This window comes from Melozone crissalis, unplaced genomic scaffold, assembly GCF_028551555.1.
Source record: "Melozone crissalis strain CALT ecotype California unplaced genomic scaffold, PUWL_Pcris_2 ptg000013l_1, whole genome shotgun sequence".
Lineage (NCBI taxonomy): Eukaryota > Metazoa > Chordata > Aves > Passeriformes > Passerellidae > Melozone > Melozone crissalis.
This window is the reverse complement of record NW_026535791.1, coordinates 42572448-42591723: the sequence shown is the minus strand read 5'-3', so window position 1 is coordinate 42591723 and position 19276 is coordinate 42572448. Positions and strand designations below refer to the sequence as shown.

At 40.3% G+C, this 19276-nt stretch overlaps 1 protein-coding gene across 2 annotated transcripts; it reads left to right on the top strand.

The window, feature by feature from the left end:
* The first annotated feature begins 4692 nt into the window (after nt 1-4692).
* Nucleotides 4693-17617, top strand: NIPA2 (NIPA magnesium transporter 2). 2 transcript variants are annotated; one of them, XM_054272251.1, is made up of 9 exons: nt 4693-4908; nt 7915-7971; nt 9570-9733; nt 11741-11801; nt 12166-12381; nt 14062-14118; nt 14897-14987; nt 15531-15691; nt 16650-17617. In XM_054272251.1, the coding sequence occupies exons 5-9, from the start codon at nt 12243-12245 to the stop codon at nt 17285-17287; spliced, it is 1086 nt and encodes a 361-aa protein (XP_054128226.1). In that variant the 5' UTR covers nt 4693-4908; nt 7915-7971; nt 9570-9733; nt 11741-11801; nt 12166-12242; the 3' UTR covers nt 17288-17617. The 2 variants fall into 2 exon arrangements, with proteins under 2 accessions (XP_054128226.1, XP_054128227.1); XM_054272252.1 differs by lacking the exon at nt 9570-9733.
* The last annotated feature ends 1659 nt before the right edge of the window (nt 17618-19276 follow it).

Genomic DNA, 19276 nt, shown 5'->3' with positions numbered 1-19276 from the left:
CAGTTTGACAAGTGAGGCTTCCTATTAATAATATGGATTTTATTTGAACATATGTATTTTTCTGAAGTAACTAGCACTGAAAAATCAAAACACTGGATTAAGTTGTTGAAACAGTAGAAAGTAAGGTTTAGCTTTCATTTTATTTTTTAAAAATACAGGGTTTGTATTTGAAGAAATTTGGGGTTCATAATTAGGGGGTGCTTTAAATGGGAAGTTATTTGCACATTGTACCCCCCCCTCACATTCTTGTTTCATAAAAATAAGACATCAAGGATTCTACTGATATTTCCTGGTTGTCTTGAGATGGTGTAACTACTGAAGTTTTACTGTTAAATCAAGCATTATCAAATGTTTATCTGTTACCTGTTGTCTTTGTAATAATTCTTTGGTGCTATCTATGGGCTTACAGAATGCAGATTTTTAATGTGTACTGTGTTAGGCACCAATGTTGTCAACAGTTATCATTACTAGTGCCCAAGTGTATCAGACAGCAATGTTGAAATGTTATGGATTAAGAAATTTCTTTTTAAAAGCTTCAAATAATTTTGGCTTTTCTTTATTGTTTGTGGTTGGGTTGGGTCCTTCCATGTCCACATCCCTCCCCAGACAGTTGCTCTATAGAGTGGAAAATATTGGAAAAGATTACACAAAAAGGGTATTTTTAAGTCTTTTTTTTTTAACTGTGGAAGTTTTTCTCTTTTTTTCTTTTTTTTTTTTTTTTTTTTTAAGTTTCCCTTTTTTTTTTCCCCAGAATGTAAAAAGTAGTTCTAATGGGATGTAGGGAAAAGGTAGTTGGCAACAAAAATACAATGTCAGGTTTGGTTGCTTCAATGCTCTTGCAATATAGTTACTACAAATTACATAAAACCAGTTTATTTTATTAGCTTCCAAATAATGTATATATAGATTTGTTAATGGCTTACAAGTCAAGCTTACTCTCTTTGCTTTTTAAAAAATAGTTATAGGCATGTTGTATTTGCCTTGTGTAAATTATAAAAGGCTATTTAGTAAGTTTTCTGATAACTAATCTATTTATTAACCTGTATTGTTTTAAAATAAATGATTTATTTCTAGCTCAATGCTTGTTTTGTGACTTGTTTTTAGCAAATGGGGTCAGAGGGAAATCAAGTTTCCTACACACTGCTTTACAGGCTAATTCCAATTCATAAGCCTAAATTATTTCCATTTTATTTCATAAAATAGCAGCTTTGCTTTTAACCAGAATAGCAGATTCGTGCCTGGGTACGGATCAGTTGGCCTACAGAGGGCCAGTTGCCCTATACCAGTATCTACCAGCAGGCTGCAGTCTCAATGTCTTCATTGGACTGAAGTTTGCTCACAGGTACAATGAAGACTTCTGTGGCAAAAATGTTTGCTGGGCCTTGAGTCACTTCAAACTGTGTATTCAGGGTTAACATGTGCTGTGTTCCTGCACTGCTGTACATTGGTTACTTGCTGGAGCTTCTATTCCAAGATTTACTGCTCCACACCTGGGTGTGCATCAAGTGGCAGCAGCTGTAAAGAAGTCTGTGTCACCAGTCTAATTTACTCTCTGTCATAATAGCTCTCTGTAGAAAGAATTGCTTGGAAAACTGCAGTGATTGCCCATCTCATTCTTCATCTGAAATTCCTAGCCCCTCATATCAGGTACTGACAAATACATAACTTAGAGTCTGTCTCTTAGATTTTGGTTGGCTGGGTTGTTTTTTTTTTTAATGGTGGGATTTATGATTAAGAACTGCTCCATTCTGTTCATTTGTGTTTTAGGGGATGCATTGATATTACTGTCAGTCAAAATTCAACGTTATCTTTAAACAAGGAAACTAGCTCCTCAATAATATTAAATGTGTGCAGTGGAAAATATGGGAATGGATTTTTTATTGCAATTTTATTTGTAAAGGTATTTATGATATTAATGCAATGTACAAAGATAGATCAGAAATTTTAAAAGCCTTTCACTTCTGCATGCAGCATCTCTGATTTTTAAGTAGGTAGGATAAGGAGTATGTATGTTGTTAGCAATAAAATTCAGTTATCCTTGTCTTGTGCATGTCAGGAGCCTGGCCTCTAAGGCAGATGTGTGTGGTAAAGGCAGATTGTGGTAAAGGCAGATGTGCCATTTACACCACAGGTGTTGCTGAAAGTCTGGGACATAATCAATCCTGAGCATATTTATCTCAGCAACACAATTAATATATTTATCTCAGCAATGCAGCTCATATTGGAAGAGCATTAAAGACAAAAATCACATTGAGTCAAAAGAAAAAAAAATCCTGTTGATTTTTGTGTGGTTTGTTCTACAAATTTAAGTCTTAAGCGGAGTCCCTTAAGTTCCTTGTGACACTGTAGATGTTGCACAAGTAGACTCATAGATGTGGTTTTTTTTTTGCTTAGCTGTCTTCACAAAACACAGCAGGGAAATGGTCACCAGAGACCCTGTTAACACTTTCTGAGGTACAGGTGTGTTTTTGCCCTTTGCCCTTTTAAATTTTAGAAGATATTTATACACATAGTAGATACTAAGCCCTAAAAAACCCTGTCCACACCAAAGGACCTACATTGACTTCTCTCATTAAATTCCTTGGGCACAGGGATGGTTTGTGCACCTGAATTTCCCTTTGAGAACAGGTTAAATTAGGCAGGTTACCACCATTCTCATGCTTGGAGTTCTTGCCTGACACTCAACCAACATGCCTGAAATACTGTGCTGTTGTAAATTACTCTGAGATAGTTTGAGTATTTTCCATTACTGAGCACAGCCCCTGGCTTTGAAATAAATATTTATTGTGCCAAATTTTGTGCCAAATGCAAAGCATTGAATTTGTACTTTGAACAGTTGCATGTATGTTAAGCAGAACTAGCAGGTGAAAAAACAGAAGAGAGGGGATTAACAGAACAATTGAAGTTCCATAAATGCCTAAACTGCTTTAGAGGTTAATATTAGAGTGAATATTTTCAGATATTTATTCATTATTGTTTTAGCTTGGTTGAGAGGTGTTTTTGAAGGGAGGAGAGCAGAGAGAGACAAGAGTGGAAGGGGAAGGCTAAATTGACTTGCTTCAGACATTACTCTTAACTCAGGAATATGTACACATACACATTATCAGCATTTGGCATGATCACAGGCGCATGAAGTTCTTTAGGTCCTTTAGGCTTTGAACCTAGCTATCAGTACTTAGTTGCTTCTGTTTATACTGTACTGGTTTAGGTGGCACAGGTTTTAATCTTTTAATCCATTTGAGAAATCATTTTCACCAGCTGTTAACTTTTTCAAAGACTTCACAGTTTTGATATCTTTTGGTAAAACACAGAAAAGCCAGTGTCTTACTGTGTCAGTATGAGGTAATTACTGTAAATTGCTTAGCAGTTTTTTTATCTTAAAGTATATTTTTATATATACACACACATATAACACTATTTTGTAAGTGCAAAGTTCATGTCAAGAATATTAGATTAGTTTTATATTGGGGAATGGAATGTTGCCTTAGAGAGTAAAATAGGCCTAACATTTATCCATGTGCTTTGGGTGGTGTGGAAATGTAATTTTTGTGTCAGAACAAGGGACCATTTTTAATGAGATATAACACAGTGGGTAACATGATGAGGAGTGGCTTTGTCATGGGTATTATACAAGGGAAAGCCAAGACTGGTTTTGTTTCCATGTCTTTCCAGGTGTTGCAAAAATGAAGCAGCTACATGTGCAGACTGGGATAATGCCAACACAAATCCTGAGAAGATTAAAAAAATGGGAACTGCTCTCACTAAGGCATGTGACAAAACTGTCTTGAGTTTAAAGAGCTGCATCTTCCATGTGGAGATACCACAGGTATTTTGGCAGTGTTGGTTGTTCGGACTTAATGTTGCAAGGCAGCTGTGTAAAGCACACTCAGAGATAGTCATGAAGAAACCAAAGAACCCTCTGACCCTGATGCTGCTTGTTAGGACTGTCCTTGTGTGTGAGGACAAATATTTATGTAACTGTATTTATCCATTTACTTTGTATGAGATTAAAGCAGTTTGGGTAAAGCAGTGCTGAGAGTGGATGACCTGGATTAAATTGATTCATTAACCATTCCCTTTACCTGGCCCAGTAAAATGTCTCTCTCCCTTATGGCAAACAGCCTGTGTTTATTTCAGCCTGCAAAAGAGAAGGCTTCCAGTACCTGAAGGAAACTTATAGGAAAGATGGGGCAAAACTATTTATGTAGTGACAGTGCAGGAGAAAATGGTATCAAAGTGACAGAAGGTATGTTTTAGATTAGATATTAGAAAAAAATTCCATACTGTGAGGGTGAAGAGGAACTGAAACAGGTTGCCCAGAGAAGTTGTGGATGTCTCATCTCTGGAAGTGGTAAAGGCCGGGCTGGATGGGGCTGGTGTAGTCGAAGGCGTCCCAGGGCAGGGTGGGTTGAAACTGGATGATCTTCAAGGTCCCCTTCCGACCCAAACCATTCTGTGACTTTACGATTTTCTGTGAGTGATAAATCCGCGCAGCGCGGATGCTGGCAGGGGCGGGTGGCGGCAATGACCTACCCGGGCAGCAGGGCGGCCGCAGCGAGCCCGGTGGGTGTGCCGGCACTCAGCCCGGCCGGGGATGGCCGCCGGCCCGGGGAGGGCGGCGCTGCGGGAAGGGCAATGTGACGCGCGGCGGGCGGGGCTGGGGCCGGGCCGCGCCCCTTCCGGCGGCCGCTGCCGGAACCGCGGAGCGGAGGGGGCGGACGGGTCCGGGACGCCGCCTCGCCTTGCGCTGCCGCTGCCGGTCCCTCCCGCCCCGTCCTGTCCCGTCCCCTCATGGCGCTAGAGCGGACGGGCACCGGCCCCTCCCGCCGCCCGCTCCGGCCTCCCCCGCCCCCGTCTCCTCTTGGTCGGCCGCTCCCGGCGGGCATGTGAGCGGGGCCGTGACTGCAGGTAACGGCGGGAGAGGCGGGAGGGGGCCCGCGGGGCCGGGGGAGGCGGCGCTGCTTCCCCGCGGAGCGCTCGGCGCCGGGCCCGCGGTGAGAGCCGAGCGCTGCGGGTGAGAGCGGGCGGGCCGGGGGCGCGGGGCTCTGGGCCTTGAGCCTGGCTGTTCGTGCCCAAGGGTGGTTTATCCGTAGTGGGAACTTGTGCTTTGGTCTGAGAGGGCCGAGGTTAAAAGCTCCAAATCGGGCTGTTTGTGGGGCTCTCCCACCGAGCAGGGGGATCCAGGCACAGTGTGCTGGCTCTGCCCGTGCTGGGGTGCGTGTGGTTAACCGGGGAGATAAATAGTTTGTCTTCGGTTTGGTCCAGGGTTGAATTGTCCCAGGTTGAGTCTTGTGCAGCCTGCTTCCAGAGCACCTTCAGAACTTCAGAGTCCTGGTGCATCATTTTGACATGGAAAAAGTGGTCGTAGCTTTGCATTTTAGTTCATTGTAGCTGACGTGGAGAGGTTTAGATTGGACATTAGGGGTAATTTCTTCATAGACAGGGTGATGAGATGTTGGAGTGGTTGACCAGGGAGGTACCTGGTGGAGTCACTGTCCTCGGAGCTGTGTAAGAAAAGACTGGACATGGCACTTAGTGCCAAGGTCTGTTGACATAGTGGTGGTTGGGTTATGGGTGTGACTCCATCTGACAGTCTAGTCTTTTCAGCCTAGTTGATTCTGTGATTCAGAGTGAAGTTTTTTGTTCATTCATACACTGTGTGATATTGCCTGGATCTAAGTCCTTCATCGATGTTTTTCTCTAATGTTTTTAAAGTAGTCAACTTTCTCTATTTCACTACAATGTCTTTAACATTGTTTGTACTGAAAACGTGATAAATGTAAGTCACTGTGGTTCTATCTTAATGCCTTTTATACAGTTAGTGCCTTGTATACAGTTAGGGTTTTTCCCCTCGGAAGGTAACAGCTTCATCGATAGAAAATTATTCCATAAGGTTTCGTTGGTATCATTGTATTTAGAATTCAGTGTCACACTAGTTCTGCTGTTGTCAAAGTACTTCATTCTGATGATAAAGTCCTGGTGACAAGAAAGCAGGTTATATCAGTTGTCAGTCGTGTCAAAAGAGTGGCTGTGACTAATGTATAGATCGGACTTTACCTTCCTGGATTATCTTAAATTTGAAACTACCCATATAAAATACCAAAGGTGGAACTTCAGTGACCCTGTGCTGGTTATTCCTCCCACAAGAGTGGAACTCGTGCCACGTATAGCAAAGATGAGGCAAGTCTTATCTTTAGTCTATTTTGATAGCTTTCCCTGAAAACAGTCAATGCAGTATCAGTTGCAAAGCACTGCCTGTAGTTTGTATTCAGTTAATGAATAACACTGCTAGAGTGAAGATACTTTTTAGCTTCATGTGGAAGTGCTTTAATTAAAGGTCAGTGTTTTTTAAATAACTATAAGTAGCACATGCAAAGAAAAGGTTTTTAATGTGGATTTTTTTGTTTCCTCCTAGTTTCATAAGATGAAGTGCTTGTTGCTTTTGGTTTATAAATAGAAATCTGCTGTAAAGTATTAATTTTCCCCTTAGTTTATCTAAACCTTTTAAAATGGAGAGCTGTAGGGTAGTTGATGTATGTTTTGCTTTCTGAGCATGTGATAGTGCCTCTAACATTATATATATATGCATATATATAGCATAAATATGATTTTAGTTTGCCTGTGTGTAATATGTAAATAATTATGTGTGTAAGTTTAGGCAATCTTTAACTTTGGCAGAGCTGGAAAACTGTACCCTGTGTTGGGGCAAATGTGCAGTACAAAACTGAACATATTTCAGTTTTGTAAACAGTGTGTACAGAATCTGCAGGTGCTGTGTGCATCCATCCTGGCCTTTTAAAGGTGCACATGACTAAGGTTTGAACTCTTTTATCCTGATACTCTGTTGTGTCTGTCCTTCAATGTTCTCTCTGTACCTCTGTTTAAAAGATATGTTTGTGAGTGGAAGGATCGTGACTGAGGAAGGCTTGCATTTAATATTTAGGTACATTTGGGGGGTATATTTAGTAATCTAAGATCATTTCTGTGTTCATATTCCCCACTGCCCCAGCATTCTCTCTTCCAAAGGAGGGCTGCAAAGGTGGTGAAGGGGGTAGAGGGGAAGCTGTATAAGGAGCAGCTGAGGCCACTTGGTCTGCTCAGCCTGGAGAAAAGGGGACTGAGGGCAGACCTCATCAGGGTCTGCAGCTTCCTGATGAGGGGAAGCAGACGGACAGGCACTGGTCTCTTCTCTCTGGTGGCCAGTGACAGGACCCAAGGGGCTGGCCTGAAGCTGTGTCAGGGAAGGTTTGGGTTAGATATTACACAAATGATCCTCACTCAGAGGGTGGTTGGCACTGGAACAGCTCCCCAGGGCAGTGTCACAGCAGCAGCCTGACAGAGTTTAAACCTGTGTGTGTTCAGGCACTGGGTGGGTTTCTTGGGGCTGTCCCTGCCCTTGATGATCCTTGTGGGTTCCTTTCAACTCAGCATATTCTGTGATTCTGTATGAACATCCTCTGAAAACTCACCATATCAAAGCCAATAATTAAAACTTGATATTATTTATCTTGCAATAGAAGTGCCTTAACACTTTAGTTACAGAATGATTCTGATAGAATTAGAAAAGTATTTCAGTTCAACTTTAATATGATACCTTCCAAAGAATAACTTAGATCACAGGTTAGTTTCTTTGATTTGTGAAGTGAAAAACAAAAGGATGAAATAACTATGGCTTCAGGCAAGCTGTATCTAAGGAAGATCAAATCTAAAATCACACTGATTTGTTATTCAAAACATTCTGAAATTCAAATATTCAAAATATTCTGAAACAAAATCTTCTTCCTTTTTAAAGCATAGATTGGACATGGTCTTGCGTGTCATGCGTGAAAATTAAATTGCCTTGAAATAATGGACATAATATTTTTGCCAAATTCTTAGCATGCCAATTAATGCTATTTTTGATTTCTGTTTTAGAAACCTAACTTCCAAATACTTAAGAAGTGAATGCCTCTGGATTTCTGAACAAAATTGGTATGTATAATGAGCTGTCTACAGGCTCATCACCAAACATTTGGATTTCTGTTTTGTTAGGGAATGTTTGTTTCATGTAGTTTTATGCTTGTGGAAGGGAAGTGAACACATAACAGCCAACATGAGACATAATAGTCAGTGTGTATTTGTTAAAGCAATTTGTTGATTCAACCTCCTTTTCTTCCCTGACAAGCTTTATGGCTAGAAGGGCATTAAACAGGTGCTTAATTCCAATGTTAGAAACGTAAAACTCAAGCAGAATTGACAGTAAAATACCATAGAACAGTTAAAAAGATGCAGAATGGCTGTACCTAGAGTATTATTGTCTTGTCAAAGCAGGCTTTTGTTCAAAAATCTTCCATCATGTCTGAATCTTTGGCTGTTTAATGTTATTGATCTGGCTCAAAAGACAGAGAAATAATCAGTAACATTGGGCAGGGAAGGATTGCCAGTGTGTAACCTTGGTTGAATGTTTTCAGGAAACATTTCTAAAAAAAGAAATGTTTTTTAATAGGAGTAAGTGGAAGATATTGCACCCAGGCAGGAGTAATTTGCTATACAAGTGCAGGAGGTTATACCAATAGAGAAGTTGAAAATGACTCAACAGTAGGTGACTGCAGAAAAAGGGCTCAAAACCCCACCTGATTTGGATGTTTAAAAAGAAATACAGTCTACCACTTATTGCAGAAGTGATAATAACTCAAGCTGAAGTACTATATACAGCTTTGGAAATTGCACTTGAAAAAAGCTTTTGGGAAAGGACCCAGAGGGTGGCACAGCAGGAGACACCTGCAGGGTAACGTTGATATGTGGATTCAAAGATAAAGGGACTTGTATCTTTTTCCAGCAGTGGGATTTGGTAGTAAAAGTGAAGATGATCAGATAATGAGAGTTCCTAATGGCATCACAGCATGGCTGCCACGTTTGTGAAGTTTCCTTTACAAGAATTTTGTGGGAGAAGCTTGGCTGAATTATCTATAATGAGGAGCAGCAGTGAATTATGTAGCAGATGGCAGAGGGTTGAAGTAAATGGCCTGTTAAGGTCATTTTTTTGCTTAATGACATCATCCTGATCATAGCTGAAAAGAGCAGTTTTTAAAAAAGATTCTTGAATTTAAATAATGTAGTGTATATTTAGATTGTTTCTTGTAAGTCTTTTATTAACTCTAGAGGGCTTGTGGCTGAGTAAGCAAAGTTGGAACAATGCACCATGTCTGCCTTTCCCAGCTCTTATTATTGCTTCCATACAATGTACAGCTTGTGGAAGTGATACTAATTTTCTTTGGGCCGGTAACTCCCATATTCTTACTTATGCTTATCTGCTTTTAAATGTGAAATATTACTTCTTATTACACCACTTTTAATGTTTCTGAATATTTAGAGAGGTCACTTGCTGCAATAAATGTAACATCTTTGGAGCACTGTGTTTGTGCTGCTTTTGAGAGAAAACGACTTCTGAGCAAAGAGGCAAAGAGCTGTTATCCTGTGTTTTAGACCAGAGAGTCTGTATCTTGCTAGCATTTCTGATACATTTGGTTACATCTTGAAAATAAGCAAAATAACTTTGTGGCTAATCTGGATTTGCTTATCTCCCACAGGTTTTTTTTTCACATTCCGAGTTTCTGCATCGATCTGTGTCTGATAACCTTCAAACGCAGCTCCCTGTGTGATCTGTCATTGCACTGTTGCACACTGAGAGTTCTGACTCGTGACACCAGCACATCCACGGGCAATTCATTAACGAGTGGCTCTCGGAGGCATGGTGGGTGTTGCAGTTTCTGTGAATAGGAGAGTCTCAGCCCTTCTTTACTTCTCTGAAGTAAAGCAGAAGCAGGAAACCAATACGCCTCCATGACACTGCTGGTCTTGAGTGGATGAAGTGTTCTATGTGTTAAAATCAGCTGTGAACTTGATTAGAGGACCTTTGCAGCACTGCACAACTGCCAGCTTTATTTAACTCCTACATTTTCTGGCTTTTCTCTGTTTATAACCCAGTAGTGGCCCTGGCTGCTGGAATGCAACAGTTTTGGCATGTCCCAAGGCAGAAACATGGGAGGTGTTATTTATTCCAGAACTCCTCATTTCATGGCATTTTCTCATGCCCATAGATAATTTTTCTTGATTATATTTATAAGCATGCATTAGTTCTTCTTTCAGTAAGTCTTAGGGTTAGAATTAAAGTCCTGATTTCCTAAATTGTAAACCTTCCAGTGCCTGGTACTGCTTTGACCTTCCACATGTCAGTTCTGCACATGCAAATAATATCTGCTCTATACAAAGGGAACCAGATCTCTTCAGAGGGATGCTGGGTCCACCATGACTGTGTGACATGTGTCTGCAACTGTAGACATCTGAATAAACCTTAGGTGGAAATAAGGCAGTCCAGCCAGAGTAACAATGGGACTGGCTGTGTCTGTGAGGACAAATAAATGTGATGGGAAGAGCTAGCAGTAATTTGTCTGAATTTGTGCAATTTAAGTGGTTGAGATTTGAGTTGTTTACAAGGTTAACAAAGTGGTTGACAGGGCACTTGAGCATATTTGGGACATGGGGTAAAGTAGAAATACTAGCTTTGAAGTGTAGCATTCTTTTCAAGTCTAAATTCATAAAATTACCTGTGAGCACACAAGGTTCTTCATTCTTCTGCAATCACATTTTTCCTCTGCTGCAAAGAAAAGCAGCCTGTGCTTTTCCCTTGTTTCTGGAATGCAGTGGGTGGAAAGTGTCAGGATGGGACTAACTGATGCTCTTTTCCTCTGTCAGTGTAGGTGAAGGTATGAAAGCCAGGGAGAGAAGGGAAAAAAAAAAAAAGTGGCTCTGCCAATATGGAGAGTTCTCTTTTAGTAAAAAGCTACACCAGTGAAAATAATCCCATTAATAATATAGCTAAAGTAGCAACTGTTGATAAAACTGGTAAAGCATAAAGCTTAGCAAAACCAGCCCCTCCTCCCCCAGGTGATTGCTGTACCACTGTCACATTTTGCACCAGCTGGAGTTGGAAGAACATTCTTAGCTCGATTACCTGAACAGAGTGCCTTACACCTGCTACAACAGATGGTGCAGAGAGCAGCCACAAAATCTTATGTCTTTTCCTTGCATTAAAAAACTTCTTCAAGGGACTGAAAATCCTGTTTGAATTTAAAACCAGGATGATATTTTATGGAGTTGGTGAAGTGGCTGGGTTTGGTCTGTCTCACACACTGATGAATTGTCTTTCTTGGTTTTATTTGTTAGGTGATTTTATGTCATGCAAGAATCTAGTTTATTTTTAAAAGTTTATAGAAAGTGAAAGCACTCTCTTGTAGGTCATTTACTTAGTTTCTCCTACAAAATAAGATATTAAAAATTTCTGTGCAAGGATTAAGGGAAGTGGATTTGAGAATTTTGAGCTGTGGCTCATACAGCATTTTGAGTATTGCTCTGTTGAGTGCTTATTGTTTTCCTCTATCTTTTCACAGCCTAACTGGATGCAAGTAAGAGGATCTGTGCTCAGTTTTAATGCTAACCTACTAGTAGCTCTCTATTACATTTTCCTAGAGGTATAGCAAATTAATCAAAGTTGAAAGCATAAAAGTACAGGGAAAAGTAATATTGAAAGGTGCTTCATACAAGTATGGGGAACTGTGTAAAATAATTTAACGAAAGACTTATTTCTTGCCAGATTTTCCTGTTCAAGAGTAATTGCATGTGAATGCATGTGAGGTTTGTTTGTTTATGAAAATGGCTATATGATTGAACGCCCTTCTAATAGTGTCTTTCATTTTTCTAGGGAGTTCGTATGGAAGAAATGCTGCTGCGACTGTCAAACTCTGTTACAGACTGATTTCAATGTAAGTCATTTTTTGGTCAGTATCATGGTGTGCCAGACACAGATTTGCATACTCAATGAAAAGAAAAATAAATTACATATTTGTAAAATGTCCCTAATGTTTCTCAAGGAATTTTTGTTTGGGTTTCAGTTTTTATATACCAGGTCAGAAACTCTTCCTTCTCTGTGTTCAGACTTATTAGTTACTCATCCTTAGTGCAAGCTTATACATGCTTCAGATTGCCCTTTTTTTTTTTTTTTTGTTAACCACTCCTTGCAGAAGCCACTTGCAGGAGAACCAGTCACATGAGCTGTTGAGGATTTTCCTATGCAGCACCTTTTTCTGCCAGCTTAAATCTAATGTGATTATTTTTCTCATGTTTCAGTGTTGCATCATTTTTTGTTGAGTATCAGAAGCTCTACTCCTCGTTGATCAATGTGACAGTGTTCAGTAGTTTACGAGATGAGCCAAACTCGTGGGAAGTATGACTTCTGTATTGGTCTGGTGTTGGCCATGAGTTCCAGCATTTTCATTGGAGGAAGTTTCATCCTGAAAAAGAAAGGTCTGCTCCGGTTAGCCAGGAAAGGCTCCATGAGAGCAGGTAAATACATACATTTTTTAACAAATTGCTGATGTTTAGATTTTGCTGTTTAACAGAAGGTTGCTTCTGTTCATTACTTCATCAAACTAATGATCTTGTTTTGACGTCCTTGGGTTTTTGTTACATGTGTATGAAACCTAAAACAGAGCCAGTGAGCTTTTTCTGTGGTGTCAGATACCCTTAACTCTGTGTGTGACACATGCTATTTAATGCATATGTAATGCCCTCTGGGGACACTTGTCAAAGGATTCCTTTGTACATCAGTTAAGTCTAAATTGTACTTGCAAATTGCAAGCAGCACTCTTAACTATGTCTGTGCTTCTGAATGAGTGAATTTAAGAGAATTTTAACCATGTTTGGGCGTCAGAAGATTGTTTTAGAAAACTAAAAGTCACGTGCAGTAACTGAGTGTGATGAGTAGTGCACCTGAAGGGTTCATACTGGAAGCAATGCTATTAAATATCCTCATCAGTGACACAGACTGAGTGTGCTGGCAGCAGGGCTGTGGGCCACACTGAGCTGAGGGGGGCACTTGATGCTCTAAAGCGAAGGAAGTGGCATCCAGAGGGACCTGCATGGGCTTGGGGAGTGGGTCTGTGCAAACCTCAGGAGGCTCAACAGGAACCAGAGCAAGGTGCTGCAGCTGGGTCAGGCCGAGCTCCATGATCAACACAGCCTGGGGGATGGACAGATGGAGAGCAGCCCTGCCCAGAAGGGCTTGGACATGCTGCTACATGAGAGGCTGGATGTGACCCAGCAATGTGCACTCACAGCCCAGAAAGCCAAACATGTCCAAATCAGGTGTGACCAGCAGGGCAAGGGAGGGAATTCTGCCCCTCTGCTCTGGTGAGAGCCCACCTAGAGTGCTGCATCCAGCTCCAGGATCCCCAGCATGGGAAGAATATGGACATGTTGGAGCAAGTCCAGAGAAGGGCCATGAGAATGATCAAGGGACAGAACACTTCTGAGGATAGGCTGACAGAGTTGGGATTGTTAAACCTGGAGAAGAAAAGGGTCTTGGGACACCTTATAGCACCTTCCAGTACCTAAAGGGGACTTATAAAAAGGACAGAGAGATGAGATTTGGTTTTGGTTTGGTTTTGACCTGGGCCTGTATTGACAGGACAAGGGGCAATGGTTTTAAATTGAAAGAAGATAAAATTAGGTAGGATAGTTGTACCATCCTCAGATGATTCAGAGGGTTGACTGAATATTTTTGTTCAGTACCTGTCATCTTTGCTTCTAAAAGATGGTTGATCTTGAGATACATAATTCATGCACCCTGGTTTGGAATGAGAAAATGTGGCACTTGCACATGTAATCAACCACATATAAACCATGTACAATTTCTGCAGAGCAGCAGTCTTGGTAAGAGACACATAACTTGGCTTTTCATGTAATTTCAGTGATTTGAAAGAACCATGTTTCTCAGGGTAATGCAGATACAATCATCAGTGCCATTTCTAGCAGAAGTGAAATAACTGGTTGTAGGAGGCACAGGCACATCAGAAACTGAAGATGCTTTGATTGCAACCCTTTTACCTAGAGAGCCTAGGTACCAAAAGGCTGCTCATGTTTTTAAGGGCATGGGTTGCAAAAATTATTTTAAGTCATGGCAGTGTTATAAGTGACAGGGTGTCAACATTTTTAGTGGAATAGCCAATGTTCTTTCAATTTTAGGTCAAGGCGGTCATGCATACCTTAAGGAATGGCTGTGGTGGGCTGGACTTCTTTCAAGTAAGTATCAAAAATTATTCATCTAGGTGTCAAAAATACAATCTGCATTATATAATTTTAATAAATAACTATGCCACAGATGGCAGCATGGTTACAAAAAAGGGAAAGAGATTGGGTTTCTGCAATACATAGTAATGTCACCTGGTGATTTGATGGATGCAGTTCAGATTTTAATGTAACTTCTCTTACATCAGAAGCTCTTCCTTTAATGTAACTGCCCTCTTTGTGCAGTGGAACTAGGCAGACATTGGTTTTGTCTTTGCTACCCATATGCATTCTGGTTTTTGTCTTAGCAGAGAAGTGCTTAGATAGATAAGATTTTTTGAAGGGAAGCATATTTTGGGATTATGCCTGTTTTCTTAATTTTTTTCATTGCTTGAACTCTCAAGTTACTGTGTGTATTCAGGTAACTGGCTTACTGTATGTGCTGTGCTATATCTGCTGTTGCAGATTTCTCCATGCAGAACTTCATGAGTCAAGCTGGCAGGCTGGGGAGCTACAGCACAGACACTAAAATAAAACACCTTCTGATTTGATAAAATTAATTTTAATACCTGTTGTATGTAGTTCCACAGCCTGCTTTTAAAATTTAATAGTGGGGATGAGGGGCAGGGGTGTGTTCTGCTAGTGCTGTTAGCTGAATGCTGTCATTAGAATTTTGCATTGTTCCCTTGCTGCATGTTTGTGTGTGCATGAACACTGTGGGCACTTCCTTGCCCTGATCAGAGGTTTGCTGCATGAGCCTGACTCCTGGGTTTTAATTGCTGTTCCTCTGCAGTGGGAGCTGGAGAAGTAGCGAACTTTGCTGCCTATGCTTTTGCACCAGCTACGTTAGTGACTCCTCTGGGAGCTCTCAGTGTTCTTGTAAGGTAAGAAACACTAACAGAAAGCAGGGTGACTTGAGACAGAAAAGTAAAATATTTCTTTAGAAATCTGTCACTGAACTATGCTGTAATAAATGCACTCTTCACAACAGAGTGCTTATAAACATCAGGAGTAACTTTTAAGTTTCTCCAAATACATAGTGGCTATGATACAAAAGGGTTCTAGCAATGCATCTACATGAACATCTCTGGAAAAAGCTATTGTCTTCTACATTTCAAAAATATGGTGATCACAGCAGAGCAGTGTTTTCATTCCTAAGTAAAGATTTTTGTCATAGTGAAATTATTTTTGCAAGTTCTTAGATATCACATATTTTTGGCAGGCAACATAAAAAAGGGGTTCTGGGCAGAGATGCCAAATACTAACAGGTAGTTCTGTCCACAGCAAGTATCTCAAGATAGAAAATAGCTATTTTTAAGCTGCAGGTTGTATATGCAACTGACTTGTACAGTCAAAACAATCTGTAACTTGATGAGAAAATAATTATTACTAATCCCATATTTGTTGATGCCTTTTTTATTTCTTAGTGCCATTCTGTCATCCTTCTTTTTAAATGAAAAACTTAATTTACATGGAAAAATAGGATGTTTGTTAAGTATACTGGGATCAACTGTGATGGTAATTCATGCTCCACAAGAGGAAGAGGTAGAAACTTTGGATGAAATGTCTCACAAACTAGGTGATCCAGGTAAGAAAAATACTGGCTTGAGCTGTACACAGCCCATCATTTCTTCATTTTATAGTTTCATTACTGCTGCTTTCAAGTTCCAGGAAGATGGCCTGTGTCTGCTTCATGTAGACAAGTCCAAATGAAGCAGAGATTTGAATTCTGTAACATAATTCTATAGGGAGCTTTGCATGATGGCAAGATGAACTTGTCTGGCCTTGAATAAAGTGCCTTGATGGCAACCACTGACGTGATGGTTTAAACAAATGCAGCAGCACAGGTGGATAAACAAAATTTCTATAAATTTTGCTTGAAGTGTGTCATCTCTAAGCCCAACTTTGAGCTGTCCTTAAAGTGAAAAGGTAGGTGTTGTGGTACCTTCTGAGAAGTAAAGTCTTAGAGATGAGCTGCTATGCCTATGTGGAAGATGAGGCACTCACAAATGCACATGTGCAAAATACTGTTTATACAAAGGCAATTCTCATCTTAAACATGAGGAAATAGCACAGAGATTAAAAAGTTGTTCTTAAGGAATGATGTAATTGTTGGAAATCTGCTGATGAATACAGCCACCTGCCAAAATGTATCATCTCCTAAAAAAGACTCAGTTCAGACTCAGGCCTGTGTCCAGTGGCATCTACACCTCAGAGTTTGGGTGTAAGGCAGTTTAGCAATCTAATCCTGTAGTAGTCTTGCCAATAGACTGGTAAAGGTAATACAGCATGCCTAAGGTACAGCCTTTGTTTTGGCTTGCTCACTTTGAAATCATCTAAACTGTGATGCTGGAGGAATAATGAGAAGCATCCTGAACTCTTCTGTTTAAGCTGAGTCGGTCCCATTGTTAATTAGTGTTTTCTCTGTACCTCTAAGATAAATACTTCTGAAAAATACTTCTGATAAATAGAGTCCATAAGTAACAATTGTGTCCATTAGTGTCTATAAATAACAAGATTTTTTTTTTTTTCCCCTCCAACCACAGGTTTTGTGGTGTTCGCAACGCTCGTTGTCATTGTGTCTTTAATTCTAATCTGCGTGGTGGGACCTCGCCATGGACAGACCAACATTCTCGTGTACATAACAATTTGCTCTGTAATTGGAGCCTTATCAGTCTCCTGTGTCAAAGGTCTGGGCATTGCTATAAAGGAACTTTTTGCAGGAAAACCAGTGCTGAAGCATCCATTGTCTTGGATTCTGCTGCTAAGCCTTACTGTCTGTGTGAGCACGCAGATCAACTATTTGAACAGGGCTCTGGATATATTCAACACTTCAATAGTGACTCCGATATATTATGTAATCTTCACCACATCTGTTTTAACTTGTTCTGCCATCCTCTTCAAGGAATGGCAGCACATGGCGGCTGATGACATTATTGGCACCTTCAGTGGCTTCCTGACTATTATTGTGGGGATCTTTTTATTGCATGCCTTCAAAGATGTTAACTTCACCCTAGCAAACCTGCCCCTCTCTCTGCGGAAGGATGACAGAGCAGCCAATGGCACTTTGCTGAGCACATATGACAGCTTTAATGATGATGAAGAAAGTTCTGCCTGCCTAGGTGAAATGCAATCCACTGAGAGTCTCTCAGCCAGAAGGAATGGAAGCCTGTCAGCTTTCTGAAAATATCTACGTGTTACTTAAGAAAAGAACAATTCTGTAACCCTGGATTTTTTTTTTTTTCCTGCTGTGAAATGTCTGAGCTTGTCTGGAAAGTCATGTACTTTTTAACAGTATGTGTAGACAATCGTTGATTTTTGAGTTTGATTCGTTTGGATAAAGAACACTGAAATGTTTTTTATTTGCCTTACTTTTACTTTAAAAAGTACTAAAATGACCTCAGACCACAATTGGTTTTGTTGCTTAAGTTATGTGTAAATACTTTCATTTCATTCTTCTGTTTTTAAGATGTATTGCACTAATTACAATTTTATCAAAAATAAATGGCTTTATTTCTGCATTGGTGGTAAAAAGGTTGCAGGAAACCTGAATCCTTTGTACCTGTGCCCATGGAGTGACTGTAACCATACTGAAACAGGAGCTGCAGGATACTCCTGTCCCAGTTTGTAAAGAGAAAAGGGAAGGCTACAACCAAGCACAACTGCTCTTTTGAAAATACTGGTTAGGTAAAGCTGTATGCAAAACTTGCTGGATTTGCATCAAAAAACCCAACTTGACCAAATCAGAGTAACAGGCTGGCAGAAAGAGGAAGGCAGGAGCTTGTGTTCTGCATGGATAGGCGAGATGGTAGCTCCTGCTATGGCAGTTTAAGCAGAAGGAAGGATTTGAATCATTACTAGTAGCCAGAGAAGCTGCTCCCTCTTCTGTAACAGAGGTCAGGTTTTGTCTGTGCTGCACCACACTGCGCTGGCTCTGCAGGCCTGTTCTGTGTTCCTGATGTTACAGCTTGAACTCAGAGAATTGCTGTTTTGTTTGCTGTGACCCTGACATTTTCAAAAATATCCAAAATAATGAAAAATTAATAACATTACTTCAAAAAAAAGGGGGGGAGGGGTGAGGCAGGTAGGTGGTAATTCACTTTACTAAAGGCAGAAAATAAAAATTAGGGAAAAAGGTTTTATAAGAATTTCCTACTATGCATGTGAAAGTTGGAAATACTTGGGACAGAGACTAATAGTTATGCTCAATATTGCCAGGTTTAGTGCTCAGTGTTTAAGAGAAATTAAGATTTTTTTCCTAGGACAGAAAAACCCCAAGTTACCACCTGTGAAACAAAATACTGCTGCCTTCCTTATGTGTCATAACATACAGGAAGGGTGAAGGTGTCAAACAAGAAAAACGTTTTTGCTCAGAGTTAATTGGAAATGGAAAAGTTACACCTTTTGTGCACCTTGTTGCATTTTTCCTTTTAGGTAGGAAAGGTTATACTAAGCAAAGAATATTTAGCGCCTATCACGTCTATAATGCTTTTTGAAAAATAATAAAAATTTACATTATAAAAATGGGAAACAAACATCTCCTAGGAGTAATGTCTGAATTGTCTTAAACTTTTTTTCCCCTCAGTGATCACAAAATATGTATTTAATAGCAGTTTTAAGATGTTAAGGGACCAATTCTCTTACTGCTGAAAGTTAACTGGTAAGAATTAGAAATGATTCACATAATGATTAGTTCTTTTTAAATAGTTCTTAAACAAAATCAGGCTTTATTAATTAACCATTTCCGCGCCAGTGCCGAGCCAAAATCTCAAGTGTGTGAGACATCCTTAAACCAATGATGATGTCAACAAATTAGGAAAGTTGTTCATTTGCTTAACTGGAAGCACAGGGAAGCAGCTGGCTGACCAAAAGTGTTCTGTGAACTAAAAGACTGTTTCTTAAAGAAAATCATCTGTAAAGCACCTTGTAAAAGAAATCCTGCAATGAGCTGGTGAACAAAGCACGAGTGCTTCTGACTCGTGTCTCCCACACACCGGGCAGCCTTGTGTGCACTCTCACCACGACAGACACCACTCCAGAATGGCAGCTCTCAAGCACAGATGTCCTGGGGAAACCTGGGATTGTGGAAAATTGCTGATAGATTGCCTGGAAAATATCCATAATGTTTTGCTGAGGAAATTTCCAGTTAATTTCTTTCCTCAAAATCAAGTTC

Excerpts from the sequence above, each read along its gene's own strand:
- NIPA2 (XM_054272252.1), top strand. The coding sequence starts at position 12,243 with ATGAGCCAAACTCGTGGGAAGTATGACTTCTGTATTGGTCTGGTGTTG. Across the intron at positions 12,382-14,061 it reads GAAAGGCTCCATGAGAGCAG|GTCAAGGCGGTCATGCATAC; the intron begins GTAAATACATAC and ends TTTCAATTTTAG. Across the intron at positions 14,988-15,530 it reads GCTCTCAGTGTTCTTGTAAG|TGCCATTCTGTCATCCTTCT; the intron begins GTAAGAAACACT and ends TTTATTTCTTAG.